The sequence below is a fragment of the Crotalus tigris genome, unplaced genomic scaffold (assembly GCF_016545835.1).
Source record: "Crotalus tigris isolate CLP2741 ecotype Arizona unplaced genomic scaffold, ASM1654583v1 scf7180000019068.10715455, whole genome shotgun sequence".
Taxonomy (NCBI): Eukaryota; Metazoa; Chordata; class Lepidosauria; order Squamata; family Viperidae; genus Crotalus; species Crotalus tigris.
In genome coordinates, this window is record NW_024097358.1 from 9,875,252 (window position 1) to 9,897,165 (window position 21,914).

At 38.1% G+C, this 21,914-nt stretch overlaps 1 protein-coding gene across 3 annotated transcripts in view; it reads right to left on the bottom strand.

Moving 5' to 3' along the window:
- Positions 1 to 21,914, bottom strand: part of DNAJC7 (DnaJ heat shock protein family (Hsp40) member C7) — a 43,150-nt gene that overhangs the window by 10,576 nt on the left and 10,660 nt on the right. The window contains exons 2-9 of one of the 3 annotated variants that reach the window (XM_039359148.1): positions 15,595 to 15,683; positions 14,970 to 15,094; positions 14,780 to 14,893; positions 13,062 to 13,136; positions 9,999 to 10,117; positions 8,758 to 8,911; positions 7,970 to 8,146; positions 660 to 751 (exon numbers count right to left, since the gene is read on the bottom strand). In XM_039359148.1, the coding sequence (XP_039215082.1) occupies positions 660 to 751; positions 7,970 to 8,146; positions 8,758 to 8,911; positions 9,999 to 10,117; positions 13,062 to 13,136; positions 14,780 to 14,893; positions 14,970 to 15,094; positions 15,595 to 15,683 (945 nt within the window). The remainder of the gene's footprint in view (positions 1 to 659; positions 752 to 7,969; positions 8,147 to 8,757; positions 8,912 to 9,998; positions 10,118 to 13,061; positions 13,137 to 14,779; positions 14,894 to 14,969; positions 15,095 to 15,594; positions 15,684 to 21,914) is intronic. The other 2 variants (XM_039359149.1, XM_039359150.1) reach the window with 2 other exon arrangements.

Sequence of the window (21,914 nt, forward strand, 5' to 3'; positions counted from 1 at the left end):
ATTTTTCAAAAAGAAAATAGATGTTTTTTATTGTTTAGCAATTGTCTCATTTAGCAACCACTTGCAATTATGAAGATCTCGTTCTGTCCCATCCCATTCGCTTCCTGGTTGAAAGGATTAGCTGGTGACATTATGGGGGGCTCCTTTCACGCCCCCATTAAGGTGCTCATGGAAATGGTATCTACTCGTAATTACTTTCTTTTGAACTGCTAGGTCAGCAGGAGCTGGAGCAAATGGAGCTCGCCCTATACACAGCAATACTTGGGTCTCAAACACAGGCTTGCTAGTTGTCAATCCAGCATCCTAACCATGTGAATCACAATGCTCCTCACTCCTCATATTTATGACCTCAGCAGGTCTGTACAGCAAAGGAAAGTTGAACATTAACATTCAGCAACCTAGTTGAGGTTGCTAAATAAGGATTACCTTTATATTCTTCCCAATTCAGTCAATTCACTCAGCTAATATTTGGTATCAGGACATTCTAAATCAAAAGATTTAGTATCTTCATTACTTCTTAGATTAGACTAGTCTTTCCCAGCATTATTTGGAATTGTTCTTTTTAATGATATGCTCCCGACACCATTTTTTGTTCTGTCTAAAATAATTGTTTTTTTAATTACTAAGTCAGGTATTCAATTTTAGATGCTCATTCTTACCACTGTGCTCTTCTTAGATAGGCCTTGATGTATGTGTCGTCCAGTTTGATAGCATTTGTACAGTCTCCTATTGCTTCGCATAACTTTCCAAGCTGGAAGGCAAACACCAAGCTTAGGAACTAAATCCTTTGGCATTATTTTTAGTCTCTAAGAGTAGAAAGCAATACATCTCAACTTCAATCTTCATTTGCTTTAACAGGTCCCTAAGTGAGTTTAGATCATGGCTTTTTGATCCCTTAGCACATATCCTAATATAATAATAATAATAATAATGATGATGGGGGTGGTGGTGATGATTTAATCTTCAATTCAATTCACAGTTTGGGATTGGTAAAAACTTAACAGTTCAAGTCCTAACCAAGGATCTAAGAGTTATTAAGGTAATGTCTGAGTATATATATAGGTAGTTCTGAGTAAGGTGGTTTTTCACAAAAATTAGAATATTCAGGTCTGATAAATTCAAAATTTCCATGTATCTAGGTAACCCTTTGGGTATTGCTTCAAGGATTCCTATTACTATTGGTACAACCATTGATTTCTTCCCCCACAATCGCTCAAGTTCAATTTGCAGAGTGTGGTATTTCATTATTTTTTCTAGTTGTTTCTCTTCAATTCGTGCATCACCTGGTATTGCCATATCAATGAACCAGAGTTTTTTTTCTTTTCCACAATAGTGATGTCAGGCGTGTTGTGGACCAGATATCATTTTCAAGAACTTTATCAATTTGGTATTCCCAGTAATTTTTTCTAGATTCAAACCTAAGCTTGCGGCAAAGCTTCCAATCTATGATTTTTGGCAACTTGATCATGATGTTGTAGATAATCAGTCTATGAGATTTTGCTGTAGCCACTGATAAGATGATCCACTGTTTCATGTTTCTCATTGCATAAGTGACATTTGCTGTGGTTACTGACATGTTGAATTTTTGATTTCATGGAATTGATCTACAGGGCTTGTTCTTCTTCAGCACCTCTGATCTCAATTATCTCCATGTTAGTTTTCCCTTTAATGTCCTTCAGGTATTGACTGTGCATAGGCTTCTTTTTCCAGTTAGAAACTCAATGCTCAATTGGTTCCTTTCAATATTGTTTTCAATCTCATTGTTTTCAAGAGGTTTCCCTTGTTCACCTCCTTCAGCAGAGACTCTTTTGCTTTTTTATGTAGTCATTTAAGCTGTGTTTTTCCTCTTTCAGTTTGTTTCATTTGTAAGAATCCTCTGCCATCCTGACATCTAGGCAAGTACAATCAATCAATATCACTTTTTGGTTGGAGAGCACTGTGCATTATCATTAATTTTCTTTACTTTTGATCCAAGTTATCAAGTTCTAGTTAAGTACAATCAATTATTCCAGCTGAGTTTCGTATTATAGGCACTGCCCAGGTGTTAATTGCCTTTATGATATTTCCTCCACTTAGCTTTGATTTCAAGATTTTACAGAATCACTTTATGTATTTCATTGAAGTAACTTCCTTGACTTGTTCAACAGGTCAGACGCTTCCAAAGTACTTGTACCCTTCTTCTGGTGTTACTGCTTTTATCAACTCTTCATTATCAAGTGTGAATCCATCATCTTCAACAATGTTTCCTGCCTTAACAGCAATTGTTGTACATTTGTCAATACCAAATTGCATCTCAATGTCTATGCTAAACTCCTTGGTGCTTTTCAGCAATGAGCAGCAATTTAGCTTTTGTTTTTCCAAACAGTTTTAAGTTATCCATATAGAGCAAATGGGAAAATGTTAACCCTTTTTAAGCTAATTCATAGCCATAGCTTGTTTTGTTCAAAATGTTTGTTAGTGCTATCATCGAAAGTACAAATAACACAGGTAACAATGAGTCGCCTTGGAAAATTCTTCATTTGATTCAACTTCACCAAGTTCTTCTCCACAGGCTATCAACTTAGGTTGCCCTAGCTTCATGGAAGACTTCAAGAATTTTTGGATGTTGCTGCTAATTCCAAAAATATCTAAGCATTTCTCAATCCAACTGTGTGGAATAGAATCAAATGCTTTCTTATAATCAATCTAGGCCATGAACATGTTGGTTAGTCTTTTCTTTGAATTCTACAAAACCAATTTATCAATCATCAGTTAGTCTTTGGTTCCTCTTGAATTTTTGCAGCATCTTTCTGTTCTACAGGTAATATATCCTTATTTTCTAGATAGCCATTTTTTACTTTTCTGGTGTTTCCAGATCCTGATTCATCTGGTTTGCTAATCTTGCATGCAAACTTGTTAGTGATTTCAACCAGAATCTATGCATACAGTCTTGATCTTGAGCTGTTGCTGCTGCTGCTGCTACTACTACTACTGATTTAATCTTCAATTCAATTCAGTCTGGGACTGGTAAAAACTTAATAGTTCAAGTCCTAACCAAGGACTTAAGAACTGTTAAAGATCTGGGATAGGCAGATCTGAATGTTTTATGTTGTTATAGATATTGTCGCAGAATGGAAGCTGTCAGCCATCTTTTGTAACTGACTGATGGCAAATTTGTCAATGCTGATGGTATTCAAGTGATGCTCCAGTTGTTTTGGGATTGCACCCAAGGCACCTATTACTATTGGTATTACTCTTGCTTATCTTTGCACAGTTGTTCTATTTCTATTTTGTTATCTTCTCTCATTCTTTCTCTTCTGCTGTCTCCAGGCTCTGCCACATCCACTATCTAGACTTTTTTGTCTTTCTTATTGACAATGGTTAAATCTGAGGTGATACATGGCAGGTGCCTGTCTATTTGAATTCTAAAGTCCCAGAGGAATTTAACTTCTTTGTTTTCTATGACTTTCTCTATTTAATGGTCCCACCAGTTCTTACACGCAAACAAATGATATTTCTTGCTGATCTTCCACTGTACCATTGTTGCTACTTTGTCATGTCGCTGCTTGTAGTCAGTTTGGGCAATCTTCTTGCAGCGGCTTACTAGGTGGTCCATTGTTTCTTCAGCTTCTTTGCTTAAATGGCACTTACTGTCCGTTTCTGTTTTCTGAATTCTGGCTTTGAATGCATTTGTCCTTAAGGCTTGGTCTTGTGCAGCCAGAATTAGCTTCTCAGTCTCTTTCTTCAACTTTCCTGCTCTTAGCTATTACCTTTGCTATTGCCAGGTCTTGTTATTATCTACTTTTCTTGTTATTTTTTTAATGGACTGGCCATGAAGTGCTTTGTCTTCCCATGCCTCCATTCTGTTCTGCATTTGGTCTTTCTTGTAGGCTAGTTTGGACTCTTCAATACTCAGTAAGCCTTCCCAGCATACTAACTTCAGTGCATCTTCTTCACTGTCCTTCAGATATTCTTCCAAAGCTTTTTTTTCTTCTTCAACCATCTGATGTACTTGCAACAATCCATGCCCATCTATTTGCCTTGGTAATAGAGTCTGTCAATGTTGCTGCATGGATTAAAGGGCATTATTCATTGTCATCATTATCATTATTATTATTTAAGATTTAGACTTCAATTCAATTCACAGTCTGGGACTAGTAAAACTTAACAGTTCAAGTCCTAACCAAGGATCTAAGAGCTGTTAAAGTAACGTCTGAGTATATACAGTGAAGAAAAAAATTATTTGATCCCCCGCTAATTTTGTATATTGTTCTTTGCCCACTGACAAAGAACTGATCAGTCTATAATTTTAATGGTAGGTTTATTTTAACAGTGAGAGGCAGAATAACAACAACAACAAAAAAAACCCCCCAGAAAATGCATTTCAAAAAAAGTTATAAATTGATTTGCATTTTAATGAGTGAAATAAGTATTTGATCCTCTATCAATCAGCAAGATGTCTGGCTTCCAGGTGTCTTTTATACAGGTAGCGAGCTGAGTTTAAGGGCACTCTCTTAAAGGGAGTGCTCCTAGTCTCAGCTTGTTACCTGTATAAAAGACACCTGTTCACAGAAGCAATCAATCAAACAGATTCCAAACTCTCCACCATGGGCAAAACCAAAGAGCTGCCCAAAGATGTCAGGGACACAATTGTAGACCCACACAAGGCTGGAATGGGCTACAAGTCTATCACCAAGCAGCTTGGTGAGAAGGTGACAACAGCTGGTGCGATTATTTACAAGTGGAAGAAATACAAAATAACTCTTAATCTCCCTCGGTCTGGGGCTCCATGCAAGATCTCACCTTGTGGAGTTGCAATGATGATGATAATGGGGAGGAATCAGCCCAGAACTACATGGGAAGATCTTGTCAATGATTTCAAGTCAGCTGGGACCATAGTCACCAAGAAAACAATTGGTACCACACTACGCCATGAAGGACTGAAATCCTGCAGCGCCCTCAAGGTGTCCCTGCTCAAGAAAGCACATGTACAGGCTCGTCTGAAGTTTGTCAATGAATATCTGAATGATTCAGAAGAGAACTGGGTGAAAGTGAGGTCAGATGTGACCAAAATCGAGTTCTTTGACATCAACTCAACTCGCTATGTTTGGAGGAGGAGGAATGCTGCCCATGACCCCAGGAATACCAACCCCACTGTCATACATGGAGGAGGAAACATTATGCTTTGGGGGTGTTTTTCTGCTAAGGGGACAGGACAACTTCACCTCATTAAAGGGACGATGGACGGGGCCATGTACCGTCAAATCTTGGGTGAGAACCTCCTTCCCTCTGCCAGGGCATTGAAAATGGGTCATGGATGGGTATTCCAGCATGACAATGACCGAAAACAAATGGCCAAGGCAACAAAGGAGTGGCTCAAGAAGAAGCACATTAAGATCCTGGAGTGGCCTAGCTAGTCTCCAGACCTTAATCCCATAGAAAATCAGTGGAGGGAGCTGAAGCTGTGAGCTGCCAAATGTCTACCTCGAAAACTTAATGACTTGGAGAGTATCTGCAAAGAGGAATGGAACAAAATCCTTCCTGAGATATGTGCAAACTTGGTGGCCAACTGCAAGAAATGTCTGACCTCTGTGATTGCCACAAGGGTTTTGCCACCAAGTACTAAGTCATATTTTGTGAAGGGATCAAATACTTATTTCACTCATTAAAATGCAGATCAATTTATAACTTTTTTTGAAATGTGTTTTTCTGGATTTTTTTTGTTCTTATTCTGTCTCTCACTGTTAAAATAAACCTACCATTAAAATTATAGGCTGATCATTTCTTTGTCAGTGGGCAAACGTACAAAATCAGCAGGAGTTCAAATAATTTTTTCCCTTGCTACAGGCAGTTCCAAGTAAGATTGTTTTTTGCAATGTCAGAATATTCAAGTCTGATAAGTTCAAAATTTCCAAGTATCTAGGCAATCCTTTGGCTATTGCTCCAAAGGCTCCTATTACTATTGGTACAACCACTGATTTCTTCCTCCACAATTGCTCAACTTAAATTTCTATTATTATCATCATCATCAAATTCATGTAATTCACATAATTCTCATAGCCCTACACAATCAGTGGGACAAGGTAGATTTGGCTGCTCTATAATCTGTTTTGCTTCAAATTCTTGCTGTGAGGTATTATTCGCTCTTCAAAAAGAAAAACTAAACAATTTGGAATAACAAAATCATAATACGGTTGCATAGTGCAGGGCTTTTCAACCAGTGGTACGGGTACCACCTGTGGTACATTGGCATCTGGCAGGTGGTATGCGACCACCCTAGAAAAGTGGTGGGGGAAGGGAGTGAGCTGAACCGGCGCAGCATTGCACAAGCCTGAGCAAGAGATGGCTGGAGCTGCAGGGCTGTCAGGGCTCAATGGAAGCGCCAGGATCAGTGCCGCTTTCCAGCTGATTAGCGCTTCGGGGCTGTAAGGGCTCAGTGGAAGTGCCAGGATCAGCGCCAGGCTCCAGCTGGAGCTCAGCACTGATCCTGGTGCTTCTGCTGAGCCCTGAAGAAGCACCAATGAGCTGGAAAGCAGCAGTGATCCTGGCGCTTCTGCTGAGCCCAAGAAGCGCTAATCAGCTGGACTGTTGCAGCATCTCCAGGGTCTTCTGATTTACATTCAGATGCTTGGCAATTGATTCATATTTATGACGGTCACAGTGTCCCAGGGTCATGTGAAGTGACCAAAACCTCCTGCAACCACCCAGCACACGGGGAGAATAAAAACCAAACACCCATCCCACCCCCGCTGCCAATCCTCAACAGAAATGCTCACAACAATGAAAACCTCGGACAGGAGGAAGAGCGCTTCCGGGCAGGCAGGCAGGTGTCTTGCTCGGCTGTGGCTTGGGGGGTACTTTTTTCAGTGCCATTGTAACTTCGAACAGTCACTGTTGTAAGTCGAGGACTACCTGTGCTTTATCACTTTTTTCCTTTTTTGGGGGGGGGTCATCAAGTTTTTGACACCTTGCTAGGCAACTGGTGGTACTCAGATATTGCCATATCCTAAAAGTGGTACAATGGGTGAAAAGATTGAAAAGCCCTGGCATAGTGCAAACCTTAAAAAGTATTGTTTCCTAAAAGAAGAATGAATTATTGAAGAGGTCATCCAAATGTAACACATTCTAGAAAAAATATATGTGGATGGTTGGCAGCTATTTAAGCTGATTCAAGGAAATAGTCATCTTGACCTCATTTGCAAAATTATCAGCATTTGTTCTTATCAGAGATTTTATTTGCTGGAACAGATTACAATGGCTATTATATTTTTCCTGCTGTTCCCAGTGCTGTAGAAATGAACAGCCAAATGAATTAAGCACTTGATAATTTTGGGGAACTTTAAAATGCAAGAGGCAAAAAAATATAATGTCTTCTATATTTAGTGATTTTCTTTGTATCCTTGAATGTTTGTAGAATGACTTTCTGATTTTATTCTTATTTCACCAATTCTGTTAATCTCCAAAATATTTTTCAGGTTTTTAAAAATACTGCTTGCTTAACTCAAAAAGATCACATTGTGCTACTCAGTTTCAGCATCAAACATAGCACAACAGCAGAGTTAAAAATTAAAGAGACCCTATCTCCACTTTCCACATTTATTAGTAATCAAATTGCTTTTGAGCTAAACCCAAATCACTCAGATACAGTACTTGTAAATCCAGAGATCAGCTAGAACAAATGCTATTGGCACCACTGTGGTTCAACTCTCTGACCTATAATAAGATTTGTAAGGATTTAAATAAATAAGCAAACATAGAGGCATTGCTATTCCAAACAATTTCTCATGTTTGATATTTCAGGTTTCAGTGGTGAGATGACTGCTTCCAATGTGGCCTTCATGATCTTTTACAACTGAAGGTCAAAAGAATTCTTCAAGCCCTTTTGTATTACACATTGCAATAAGGAGAGATCTGAGGTAATGTCTCCCACATTTAAAACTGTGTTAGAAGGCTTCAGAGATTCCTGATCTAAAAAAAAAAAAGACTCTACCTGGGCACTTACTTTGGAATTAACAGTTCCACGATTACAATAGAGTTTGGCATTGGTTTTCCTGTTGTTTGGATCTATTGCTAGAGCCTCTGTATAAAGTGTAAAGGCCAGCTTGTAATTCCCTTCCTTGAAAGCCTTGTTACCATCATCTTTCTTTGCTTTCAGTGCTTTGGCATTCTGAAGGAAGAAGTGGGTCAAAAGATAATGAAAGTCTTTGAGTAATTTAAAAAAAAACCTTGGGCTGTCTTAGCAAATCTTAATTGGCTAACTCGCATAAATATTTCTATTGAAGAATTACTCAATTCCCAATCTCAGGATCTAGCAAATAGAGAGAAATGTTTTGGGCACATCTCAATACATTATCAAAGTTGTGTAATATGAAGCAATTAATAATATTTGGAAGAAAAGAGATTATTATGCAGATGACAGCATTTCTTCTTCTCTACTTGAAAATACTTAATTTGGCACCTGCTTTAATAATGTAATAGCAAAAGCAGATTTCTAGCTGCTACCACCATCTATTGTCTCTTGAACATGGTGTGAAATTTAGGATTTCTAAAGTAATTCCTCGGAGCACTCTGAAAAAAATCGGGTAAGTCAGAGTTGAACCTCTGCATCTTTTAAGTATTTATTTAAAACATTTTTAGCAACTCTTAGGATGCGGTAACTAGTAGCATCCTTCATCACTGAACATTGGAGTTCTGAATCAGCAAGATTTGAAAAGCCACACCCCACCCAGGCCTGTCATAAAACCCATATATCTCCCCAGCATTTCTTTTGATGCTTACACGGCAGGCAAGGCAGGCTTTATCGTGGTCAGGAGCCATTTTTAGTGCCTGGACGAAGAACTGCACAGCCTTCTCGATGCAGTCCTCATAGTAAAGGCAAAGCCCTCGGACATAGAGAGCATCAGCATTTGTTGCATCTATTCGCAAGATGTCGCTAAATACAGAGCGCAGGAGCAGGGGAAAAAAAATCACAGGACAAAAACAGAGCTGGGTACATTCTTACTCTCAAACCAAGACACCAATACTGTAAAGAACTTGTAGCATAACAAATATGTATTTCAAATCAATATATGATGCCTCACTTCTGCAGTTTCCAAGCAAGGACAGCATCCTTTCTAGCTGTCCACTTGTCTTTCCTTTTCTCTAATTCCTGACACTGGTCTTTTTTTGCTTTTATTCTAGTGGACCATTTCCATCCCAGCTCCCTTCTGTCAATTTCAAAACAAGTATACACATGAGCATTTTTATTTATAATCACATTTGTATAGCCCATCTCACATAACTACTTTGGGGTGGTGTACTTAACAATTTTTGAAGGCTCCTACTGCATTTTATTTTGCTTTCTGTGGACACAAAGATACCTCAGAACTAAAAATGTTTTAGTCAATTATACACACTAATTGTTCATTGTTCATTTTTCATTAAACACTAATTTCTCCAATTTGCTGTAAATTCTGAACCTGATGCAGAATGAAATGATTAGAATAGTGAACTTGTTCAGGCAGGATTGAAGTTGTCTTTATCCTGTCTTTGTGGGTCATCTGGAAATTCAGCTTAACAGGGAAGAGCAGAGTGTTATGCCAAAGTTAGCTGTGACTCACACTCTCTTTTTGTGACTGTGCATTTCTGAACAACAAGTTGAATTTATTTCTCAGTACCTTTATTCATATCGTTGTTTGATTCTCCTAAAATTACTTGAGGACCATTCCATTAGTTCATTTGATTTCCATTCCTCTCCTTTCCTATCTTTTTCTTTTCACAATATATCCCAGTTTTTAAATATTTTTAAAAACCGTAGTTTTTGCAAAAATGAAAAAAGCAAAAACAAACATAGACTCCACTGTAATTTAGAGAAATAAAAATTGTTTTGGGTGCCAATGTGTCTTCTCAATACTAGATAATGCAAAAGCAGAGTTCCAGTCTTTTTGTTAGAGTCAGGAACATGAACTATTGCCCTCAGTATTAACTACATTATTATTTATACATATAGGCTTTCCCATCAAATCTGTTATAGTTCTTACCTTATAACAGACTGGGCTTCAGAATAGCGACCTAGCAAAGCTAAACATTCTGCTTTTAGAATTTTGAACCGGTGACAGGCAGGGGCAAATTCTAGAGCACGATCCATACAAAAGACAACCTGGGAAATAGACACAAAAGAGAGAGAAAAAAAAAAACAGAACACAAAAACTTAGATACTGGTTTGAAGGCAACCTTATGCCTGCTGAAGATATGCATGCAACTTGAATAATCAGTAATAGTTGGGAGTTCTGCTCTGAAATCAAATTCAGGACAGGCAAAAATTAGTATCTTTTCCATTTAACTCATAATTCATAAAGCATATGGATAATGTATGTATCTCTCAGCAGCTTTTGGTCCTAATAACTAAATAAGAGTCAATATGTTCAGGGGTAGCATACCACAATATTGGTTACTATGGACAATGTTGACAAGGGAGAAACATACCACAGTAAGTTTGAAATCTGATTTATTTCACAGATTATAAAATAAGAATACTTATAGATCTGCAAAAAGGGTCTTTTGCGCAGGATGCATATCTTTTGCAAATTAGCCTAAGGCTTTGAAATGGTACTAATTTTCAAACACCAAAGCTCAGCCTCTCCCAAAAATCTTATGAACCTTTTTATGAGAGCATATAGAGAAGTTTAAGATGCACAAATACCCCCTCCCCCCAAGTAACTAAACTGCTAGTAGTCACCGATTAAGGCCATTCACATGTAATACCTGATTTCATTTTTTTCTACCTAGCAGCAGTGGGAAATCCACCCCCCAAAAACAGGTAAGGGGAGGCTATTCTGCAGATCTGATCTTCAGGATATTCCTGTGGAAAATTACATGAATCAAGCCTTTTCACTATGCAACAATAACCTCCAATCTATTAATTACTCTTGGAAGAGCATAAGAATTTCTTTATTTTGTAAATGATGCTTGGTTGAAAATATGCACGTAGTCATTCCCAGAAGTACTAACAGGTGAAGCACACAGTCTTTATTCATAGAAATTATTGGGTGGAATTTGTTTTGAGAGCAAAATAAACCTAAACCCAAGTATGCCACAATATCAAAATGGGGGAGGGGGGTTGTGAGTACTACCTAAAGATGCAAAACATGAATATGGACAATAGATAATAGTAGATAAATCTTTGCTATTTAGAAGTTTTTCTTTCGGAATATTTCTCCTGGTGTTGGGGGGGGGGAATAAGAAAAAAAATACATAAGCTATAGATTACTATCTACTTCCCATACTCTTCATCTAGACCAGTGGTTCTCTACCTTTCTAATGCCGCAACCGCATAATACAGTTCCCCATGTTGTGGTGACCCCCAACCACTTATACATCAGTGGGTGCCAGGGGCATGGCCAAAGGGGGAAAAAATGGCGGACAGCCTTGTTTGGTGACCCCCGTGAAATGGTCGTTCGACCCCAAATGGGGTCCCGACCCACAGGTTGAGAACCACTGATCTAGACCACTTTCAGTCTTTGCCCCAACTTCTATGTGACCAGGACAGATATGGCTTAATAATACATCAGTATCTATTTTGCATACGTCTGTATTCTGGGATAAAAGCTTTTCTAAATAATAAGGGATGGTACCGTCTCCATTATTTCCAAAGAAGTAATGAGTGCTAGAATTGAATCTGCATAAGTCCACTAGTTTATCTGTCACAGCTTCTCTGTTCATGGGACAAGCCTGCTCACTTGTCACAGCCCTGCCTCCCTTCACAGAGGCAGCTTGTTCACTATATTAGTCTCCACTTCCCCCCACCAGTAAAATGATTTTTGAATCACTGAAAAAACTTGATTCACTGAAATATAAGCATAATTCAAGGGAAAAAGTAAACATCAACATTCAGAAAATGGATAATAGCAAATTGATCTTAAGTTAATTACCCATAATGAATTTAAATATATACTGCTAAGTGGAATTATGTCACCACTCAAGCAACCCAAAAGAAATGCATTGATGGGGTAGACAATGATGAGAAAAATGGGAGTTCATTGAGCTGAAGATCCACTTGCCCCTAAGCTCTCAGAATTCAGATTTCTACTGAATATAATTTCTCAGCAAATTTGTGCTAAAAATTGTTATTATGGCATGGAACATATAAGACAACTCAAAAGGTAAATACTTTTTCTGCTGTAAATTTCATTTTAAAAACATTTAAGAATGGAAAAGATGGGAAGGCATACACAAAGGCAACCACCAATTTTATCTTATTCATCTGAAAGTGTTAATTCCTCTGGTCTTAAAAATGAAAATGTGTGTTGTCCTCTCATTTTTCTGAATGTTTATTTAGTATCCTATGATTGCAGAAATTTTGAGAAACACTGCACTGGAAACTTAAGAAACTGAAAATGATAAAAGTGGCTTCAATGAAGCAGCAGCTACAATGCAAATGATGAACCCAAATTTCAGGCCTCAGTGAGTGTTCTCATGGTCTCTCAGCTGTATATGAAGAGGACATTGTTGGTTTGAGGCTCAGCTGGATTCTCAAATTCCCTTCCCCCAATTCTTCTCACTGGTGACATCACCACTGGGTGCTGTGGAAAGTGCAGAGACACTCCAGATGATGGAGCCATAAAAAGGAGGAGTTTCTTCTCCAGAAACAAGGGACATGTTTGATACTGCATAAGGGACAGAGAAGCCTAGATAGAGCTTGCTCAAGACAAGGCAGATTTCTTCCTTAAGACAAACTTCTGATTGTCTCTGGTGAACCAGCTGCTCTTGGCAATTAGAAAGCAGCATAGTAAGAATTCACTAGGTCAGACAGAGGACTTAACATTGAAAGAGTGGGGCTAAGCAACAATACCATCTTGCTGAAGAGCAATTAAGAAAAAATATTACTCAGAAGAGACAAAAAAGGAGAGGGAGATTGTGGTCTGAAAAAACAAACAAACTTGTTTCCCATTTATGAAAAGGATGAGATTAAGTAAATGTAAGAGCAAGAAAGAAAGGAGCCTCATGGCCCCAATTAGGCAAAATTAAAAAATGTTTTCTCCCTCCCTCCCTCTCTCTCCACCTCATTCCACACACATACATACACATCAATCAATCTTTATCACCTTTCGGAAGTCCCGTTTTTCAAAGTCAACTTCAGCAATTTTCTCATATTCTAGAACAGTTTTGGCACTTTTCAGCTGAAAGAGAAGGTATCATATCAGATTAGTAAATTTTAACTGTATGAAAGGCATCAGGCATTTCACTACCGAATGAATTCACAGGATTCTCAATCAGCTATTAGCCAGAATTCTGAGAGCAGTACTCACTGTATCTGATGGATAGCAACATTGGGGAGTCTAATGTTTTAAATGTTATATTTATTTGAACTTCATAATGATATTTCTATTTTGATAAACAACATTTAATCATCACTTTTCAACATGATCTTAATAATACAGGCTAATACAGGATGCACAAAGTCTTATACCCAGGATATCTTCAGGATATATGATTAAGAATCAGGTTTCTAGCATACATGACTTCTGATGTTCCTGAATATATTCAGGCAATATTTAAGATATGCTACAGCACTTCTGGGCAAAATTTCTCTCCTCTATAATATACATACTGCTGGAGGACTCTAAGGGTTATGCTTCTCTGCAAAGCAACTCTTTACAAAAGCATTTACAACCCACATTTAAAGGAGTCAGCATGATAATACAACATGGGTCCTCAAACTATGTTTTCTAACCTCAAGGATATCATGAGCAATCTACTGAGAATGGGACTTTTAAATATCGGACTAAGCCTAACAGAAAAAGCATTGTTGTTGTTGTTAGTTGCAAAGTCGTGTCCAACCCATCGCGATCCCATGGACAACGTTCCTCCAGGTTTTCCTGTCCTTTACCATCTTCTGGAGTCCATTTAAGCTCACCCCTACTGCTTCAGTGACTCCATCCAGCCACCTCATTCTCTGTTGTCCCCTTCTTCTATTGCCCTCAATCTTTCCCAGCCATAGACCCTTCTCCAGTGATAAAGCGTAAGTGCTGCCAAAAGATCTCCCCCCTTTATCTTAAACTTACGTAGTGTCTGATTGTAGACATAAAAGGGGCAAAATTTGGAGCAAGTTCTGAAACATAGCTAAAACTGAAAGTGTCTCTTTTCTGTCAAAATCACCCATTTTTTTAAAAAAAAAAACTGTGATTGAGCAACAGATGCTGGTTTTTAGCATTTAAATAAATTCAGATAATTTCAAAAACCTGGTTAATATAACATGCTAATTGTATTAACTGTCATTAAGATCAATACTGTGCAATTAAGGCAAATGGAAGAAAAAAATGGAACAATTCACACCAGGGGAGGGATCATCTTGTAGATTTTATCCTTAATAACAAAATTTTATTGTGTCATGTACATACATTGTGTACATTAGCTTTTAATCATTTGGAGAAGTGGTTTAAGGACAAGAATTATTCCAGTAAGAACATGACGGGTTTTAAAGAAAATCCAGAATTTCTGTATATAAAAGAAAAAGGAAGTTTTCTCACCAAGCAAAGACTGGTAGAGATAATCACAGACTTATTGCCAGGACAAGGGACAAACCTTTTAATTCACTAATGTACTGTGTATAAATGAAAGATTGGAATAGCTATATACATTCAAAATGAAATTTAAAACTTAAATTCGGTATTCAAAAGAAGTGTTAACTAAATTAATATAACCCAGTGCAACATATCTTGAGACATTTATCAGTGAAACAAGGGCTGCTGAACCAGATCAATCATCCAAGCCTGGCACCTCAAATATTCTGTTCAGATAAACCTCGTATTCAATACCTTACCTCCTGCTCTGCCTGTGCATTTTTATGATCCAATTCTAGAACTCGTTGGAAGCAGCGACTGGCAGCCATGGCATTCCCCAGAGATAGGTGGCACTTTCCCTCTCTTAGATGTCCCTAAGAAGATAGGAAAATTATGAAAGCGTGCCACTGTGGTGGAGGATCAGGAGAGCTACACATATGAGTCACATACCCTCAAAAAGCTATCGTCCATTCTGACTGATTGCTGAGCATCTCCCAGGGCCTCCCGAAATTTGCCTAACATCATGAGAGTGGCAGCACGGTTTCCATAATAACTGGCATTGCTGGGACATGTATCTGGAGCACATGAAACAAGAAAATAGTGTTCATTTAGAAGCAGAAAAGAACTCACCTGCCATATATCAAATGTCTCTTTTTGAAGGCATTTTCAAAAAGAAAGATAAAACTATGTGCTATTCTACAAGATTTTGAACTTGTTCTCTCTACAAAGTAGATTTTACTTTTTATTCAACATTAATAATGCTAATAATGTTTTTATTTTGATACACAGTACTAGATTCATACTGTATCTCTAGAACAGCCCTAAATCAGAGAATATAACATAGACTGAAATATTGATATACATGAAAAAGCTTTACTCTGTATGCATTTATATGGTTTTCTGCATTAAAAATGCTGGATTTGACTGCTGTAAAGAATTATCCACCTGAGCCAGCTCATACATACCAGAATAGAGACATTTCCAATTGAATGAAATAAAGGCCTTCATGACCTACATTTGGGTGTGCCTAAAGGTCAGTTTTCAGACTTCCCATCCCTTTCCTTTTCATTCTCACCTATGGCTTTTGTATAGTAGTTGTATGCTTCATTGTAGTCCTTTTTGGCATAAAATGCATTTCCTTGCTCCTTGAAGGACTCTGCTTCTCTGAAAACCCAACAAAATATTATAATCTGAAATGCAGCAGCCTTCAATCCAAGCGAGACAACAGCAAAGAGATGATAGATCTATCTTTATCTTACCAGAAACCACACTACCTGAACCCTGAATAACAGTTGTTAAGTACTGGAAAATGGTTCATGCTACTGAATGCACCTTTCTTCATAAAACATTTATTCTCTCAATGATTATCACAATGAACCAATAAAATAGCCCTTAACTAATAACAAACAATCCCATTTCTATTAAGAAATGCAGTTAACATTTCTTAGTTTGCAATAAACATCTGTAGCTTGGGTGTAGGATGAGGGTGAAGGTTCGTTCCCCGAGCTTGTAGGTGCAATGGTTCTGACCAATAAAACCACATAAAGCAGAACTCCGAGGCTTGAAGTTTCCTCAAAGTACATATTTATTGGATATATAATATCAGCATTGTCAAAAGTGAAACCAACTCTGAAATTTCCCTAGAGATTCGAAGTAATTAAAAGTAACACTCCCCTCCCCTCAACTATGCTAGAAATCACACTACACAATGAAAGCAATTGGTGGGATTCTCAAATCGTCTTTGCTCCTCCTTCCTGCATTTGTAGGAATGACCTTGGTTCCCCCGGGACTGCATAGTGTTTTGTCTAGCGACACGAATAGCAATTCTACTTCCCCCCATCTATGTGGCAGAATGAAAAAGATGGCTTCAGCCAGGTTCATTTCAGAAGTTGAAGGTCGGACCCCCCCGAAAGGAAAAGGAGTTCCTGCAAAATAATAAGATAAGTACACATTAATGTGATGCTAATCTTTTGATGGTTCCCTAGACTTTTGGGGATGTTTGGCATGAAATTTATTTATTAATCTTTCTGCCTTTATATTCCTATTCTTTACCCAGGTAGCTTCTGACAAAGGGTAGCCTTTCCATTGAACTAGATACTATAATTTCCCCTTGTACAACCTAGAATCAAGAATCTGTTTTATTTTATAATGGGTATCACCATTCACTATGTTGGTCTCTGGAGTGGTTCAAGGTGTTGGTCTCAAGGTTGATTCTGTAACTGGTTTCAACTGCAACGGAAAATTGGATATATTTTCCCCAATAGTTGTGGGAGCTTTAACTCAACCATGACAAGGTTAATAATCTTTACAATGGGAAAAAACCAATGAATTTGGGTTCCAGCTTCTTACAAGGCAATTTTAATCTTAAGTATTTGGTTGAGAGGTAGACCATCTCTCCTAGATGAAATGGCCTCTCGGGAGATCGCCTCTTATCTGTCTGCTGCTTATAAATCTTTGCTGCTTTTTCCAAGGCTTGTTTAACATTTGCCCAAGTGCTCTGCAGCGTGTTTACTCATTCGGTTAGTATCAGTAAGGAGGGAGGGGGGGCTTCTGAGGGTATTTTGGCATGGGTACAAATTCCCTGCTTGTTGATACTTTAAAGGGAGTAAGACCGGTGCTGCTATGCACAGTATTGTTGTAATGCAACTTCAGCAAAAGGCAGAAAGTCTGCCCAGTTAGTTTGCTGTTAGTTAACATAGCATCTCAAGTATTGCTCCACCACTGATCGCTTGTTCAGCAGCTCCATTCGTACTCGGATGAAAAGCTGAGCTGACCCCGAATGGATCCAATCAGCTTCACAAACTCCTGTCAGAACTTTGCAGTGAACTGGATCCCCCCAATCTGATATGATTCTTCTCAGAGCTCTGTGGAGCTGATAGATATGCTTCAAAAACGGTTTTGCTAGTTTCTGAATGGAGGGGCGAACAGGACAGGACACGCTATAAAGTGCTTTGAAAAAAAGGCTGATGACAGTCCAAATCATACTGTTCCCGCTATTTTCAGGAAGTTCAATGATAAAATCCATTGCGATTTCTTCCCAGGGCTGGGATGGTTCCGCTATGTATTGTAACAGTCCAGGGGGTTTACTGGGTCTTTCCTCCTTCCTGCACCTATGAGAATGATCATGGTTCCCACTGGACTGCTTGGTGTTTGTCTAGTGACATGAATAGCAATACTATTTCCCATCTCCACACATCTATGTGGCAACTCAGAATGAAAAAAAAAAAACCCTTCAACCGGGTTCGTTTCAGAAATTGATAGTGGGTTGGTTTCCGGACATTTCGTTAGCAGGCTAGGTAACATCTTCAGTGGAGTTTAGGGGATGTCTGTGTCAATACTCTTCTGTTTATAAGGACTTCAGGTATGGGTGTGTCAAGTGAGGATCTTGTGATGGGTCAGGTGTGAGTCATCAGTGGGAGGTTTGTGATAGGTCTTGTGATGGGAGGGGGCTTACGTGGCTTGGTTGAGGGTTGGTACTGTCTCTGATTGATTTGGATTTGGATTCTGAGGGATTCGTAGGCTGGTTGTAGATCAATATATTTGTTGATGGAATTGTTTGTGGAGTGACAGGCTTCGATGAACTCATGAGTGTGGCGGCAGGTAGCATGGCCGATGGTTTTAATGTTGCTCCAATCAAACTGGTGATGTTTGGTGTTGGTGTGGGTAGAGATTAAGGATTTGGGATCATGGTGTTTGATTGCCAGCCAGTGTCCCTGGATCCTGGTTTTTAATGGATGTGATGTTTGTCCCATGTAGAATTGGTTGCAATTGTTACAATTTATTTTATAGATTACATTATTTCTTTCATTCTTCTGTGTCTTGTCTTTGGTCCTGGATAATTCCTGGCGGACAGTTACCAGTACTTACCATCTGTAATTCTGATTATCATTTATACTGAAATTAAATACATTACATCAAAAATGGATTCCAAAATCAGACATGGAGAAATTACATTTGCTTGCAATATAGTTCTAGATATATTTTAAGCAATTACACTTTAATTAATAAATTTAGATCAATCTTAATGCACTTTTTTGGACTAGTGATTAAGAAACCAGTCTAGAAACCAGTAGACTGTTGAGTTTTAGTCTTGCCTCAGATATGAAAGTGAGCTGAGTAACTGAGCCAGTCAATCTCTTTCAACCTACCACCTCACAGGATTGCTGTTGTGGGGAAAATAGGAGGAGGAAAGAGTATTAGGCATGTTTGCTACCTTGAGTTAATGATAAAAATAATAAAAATGGAGTAAAAAGAAAAAAAGAAAAACAATAAAAGTGAAATGTGTAAATAAAGGTAAATAATCCCAGAAGCAGTAGTGGCAAACCATTTCTGTTGTTGTCAAGAAAATGCTTTAATGTATCTTTAAAAAATGCTATGGAATTCTGGAAATTGCTTAAACCACTGATTCTCCCCTACCTTAATAAGAGCTTTGAGGCTTGTCACATATTTACATGTGCATGATTCTAAGTGAAGTTTGCATTCAGTTGAATTATCGAACACAACAGCTTGTTTCTACTCTAATGGCTGGTTAGGGTCTGCCAAATTCATACAGGATATTATCAAACTATGTCAGAATGGGAATATAGCACTTCGGCAAGCAGGCTCTTTACAGAGGAATGTACCACTAGACCTTTTGAGCAAGCTTGGAATTCAACTCCCAAACTAGCTGTTGCAACAGCCAACCATAAGAAACAAAAATCACCCTTGAATCCAAGCTAATGGCTCTAAATTGGTTTCTTCAGTGGAATCCCATCCCCCCTAGTACTCCTGGAAACAGCTAAGTAAAGCTGTTTGGCCTGGACAATACAAGCCATTTAGGGAGAAAAAAAAATCTCAAGAGAGAAAAAGAACAATGAAGGGTTGTATTGGTATGTGTTAACATGGTTTAACCTCATTCTGACCTCAACCCACTGGCCACCCTCTCTAGACTCCTACCCTAAGGCAGTTCCCATTAGAATGGAGCAGTTTAGTAGATTAGGTTGTAAATACAATCAAATGAATCCAAAAATATTTCATCTCAAACAGGCTGATGGAGGCCAGGACTAAAATACATACTGCTCACATTCAGTGTAGACAATCATGTTTAATTCAAGAAAGTTACAGTGCCCTTGATTTGACCTAGCCTACAAAAATTTTAAGGATTAAGAGAGGGATGTAATCCAATAGGTATAATAAGATCCACGTTCCTATTCCCACTATTTTTAACTGTGAATATGATTTGAAAATTACCAGGGGTGTGTGTGTGGGGGGGTATTGCCAAGAAGAGATTAGAGGTATCTACATTTAAGGCTCACAATTCTCCACAGCAAGCTAAGGACAATCAGAATGTAGTGAAACTATTATTGCATAACAACAGGATATGAAATCATGGCTTGATTTTAGACTTTTTTAATGTAAACAAGTTATAACTCCCCAAGGATGTATCAGAGAGAAATGGTTCTGTTAAATCTGAAATGAAAAGTTCTTATTTTTTTCTTTTGGAAAGCAACAAAATAGAAAAAAGCCAATGCTCACAAGGATTTGATACTCAAGGTATATTTATGCTCCTTGTTAAGCTATAAAGTAAAATAATAATAAAGTAAAATGATAGTACAAAATACAATTAATGCAATGCCATTTAACATTTTTTTAAAAACAGCATTATTATCTGTTTATAACAACATTTACATTGTATCAGTGTGGTACAGTAATTATGAAGACAAAGAAACAAATAACATCAGAAATTGGAATTATATTAGAATATCTATCACCATTCCACTGCAGATTACACACAGGCATGTTGTGTAACAATTGGTAGGGGTTTGAGGCAAGTCATAGGTTCAGTAAAGTTAAACTGCCTTTACTTATTAACCCATTTTAATCTCTGAGAAAACTTCTGAAAAGTTGCAGTTTCTTTCAATCTCAAATCACACACTAGGAACTTGGGCACTAAAGTCTACCCACTTTTATCCATATAGTGAGTGTTCTGTTTTAAGATGCAATTTTGGAAACAGAGTCCTGTTCTTGTTTACTAAGGACCGGCTGCCAGAACAAGAGGGAAAGTCAGGATCTCCTGATATCACAAATGATTGTTTCTGCTTCCACAGATGCCATAGTCTGAATGAGGTCATTCTGTAAAGCTTGCGCTGATGTAGGCTGCGTTCCCCACTTGCTGCTTTTGAAGCTGAAGAAAGAATCTGGTTTGGCTAAAAATACTATCTAATTTCCTGAATAAGTCTTTTTGTTGGGCAAGAAGTTGGTGTCCATCTGTGAATTCTGGGGGTGAGACAGAGCTACAAGAACTAGAAAAAGAAAAAGAAAAAAAATTCTCCCTATAGTTCTAAGCTTCTGGGGAGCAAATAGCTATGCTAGGAAAGGTGCCTCTTGAATGTGATACCATAGATTGTTATGGTAGTAAAGAAGTAAACAGTAAAAAATATCCACGAAGTTGAACAGTTAAAAAAAAAGTTCTTAGATGTCAAGGTTATGATAACATCTTGAGAGGACAACAAAATTATATAGGACATATTGTGGGCAAAGATTTCTAAGGAGCACTGGCATTCCATACATGGCAACAAAAAAGATAAGCAATGGTGTTAATAATAGTTTTCTCACTACTATTGATTGTTCCCTACAGTGTGCAGATGTAATTAAAGGTTATACATCTTTTACATCAATTGGTGATTTAAGCAGAGCAACAGCCTAATATTTTATTTGCACAAAGTGTGGAGATTGCATAAAATTCTTAGGCACACTCTCAATTCATTAGGAATTCATTACACATATGCAGTTCTTTAGATTAGAAAAACTAGTACACAAGGAGTATCTATGGAGATTCTCAATCATCCAGGTCATGGTTGTATTTTTTCCATAAGACAACTGGACATTCTTGGTTTTTTCTTTGAAAACGTTTTGCTTCTCATCAAGAAGCTTCTTCAGTTCTAACTGAAGTTAGAACACTTCTCTTACATGAGAAGTGAAATATTTTCAAAGAAAAAAAAGAAAATCCATTTGCCTTTTGGAAAAAGCATCTTTGGGATAGTCCACAAGGATTTTTATAAGAGCAGAAATTTCATAAACCAAAGATCGATTCTGAAACAGCAATGCATAAGATCAGTAAAATCCACATAAACTAGGGTATATGAACTATCTCAAGTTAAGTATAGGTAGTCCTCAAGTTACAAGTGTAATAGAGCCTGCACATTCCACTCCTAACTCGAAAACTTGTGGGAGTGAATCTCGTTACCTCGAAGGAGATGACTCCCTTGCTCGTTAAGACAGACGCAGCTCATTAAGTGCACATGAGGTATCTCAGGGTGGGGAAGGTCATAGGGGGTCTAATGATGGAACAGGCCCCCAAGGCCTCATCGACCCACTAAGATACATCATGCTTCCCCCTCCCTTCTTGCTGCACCG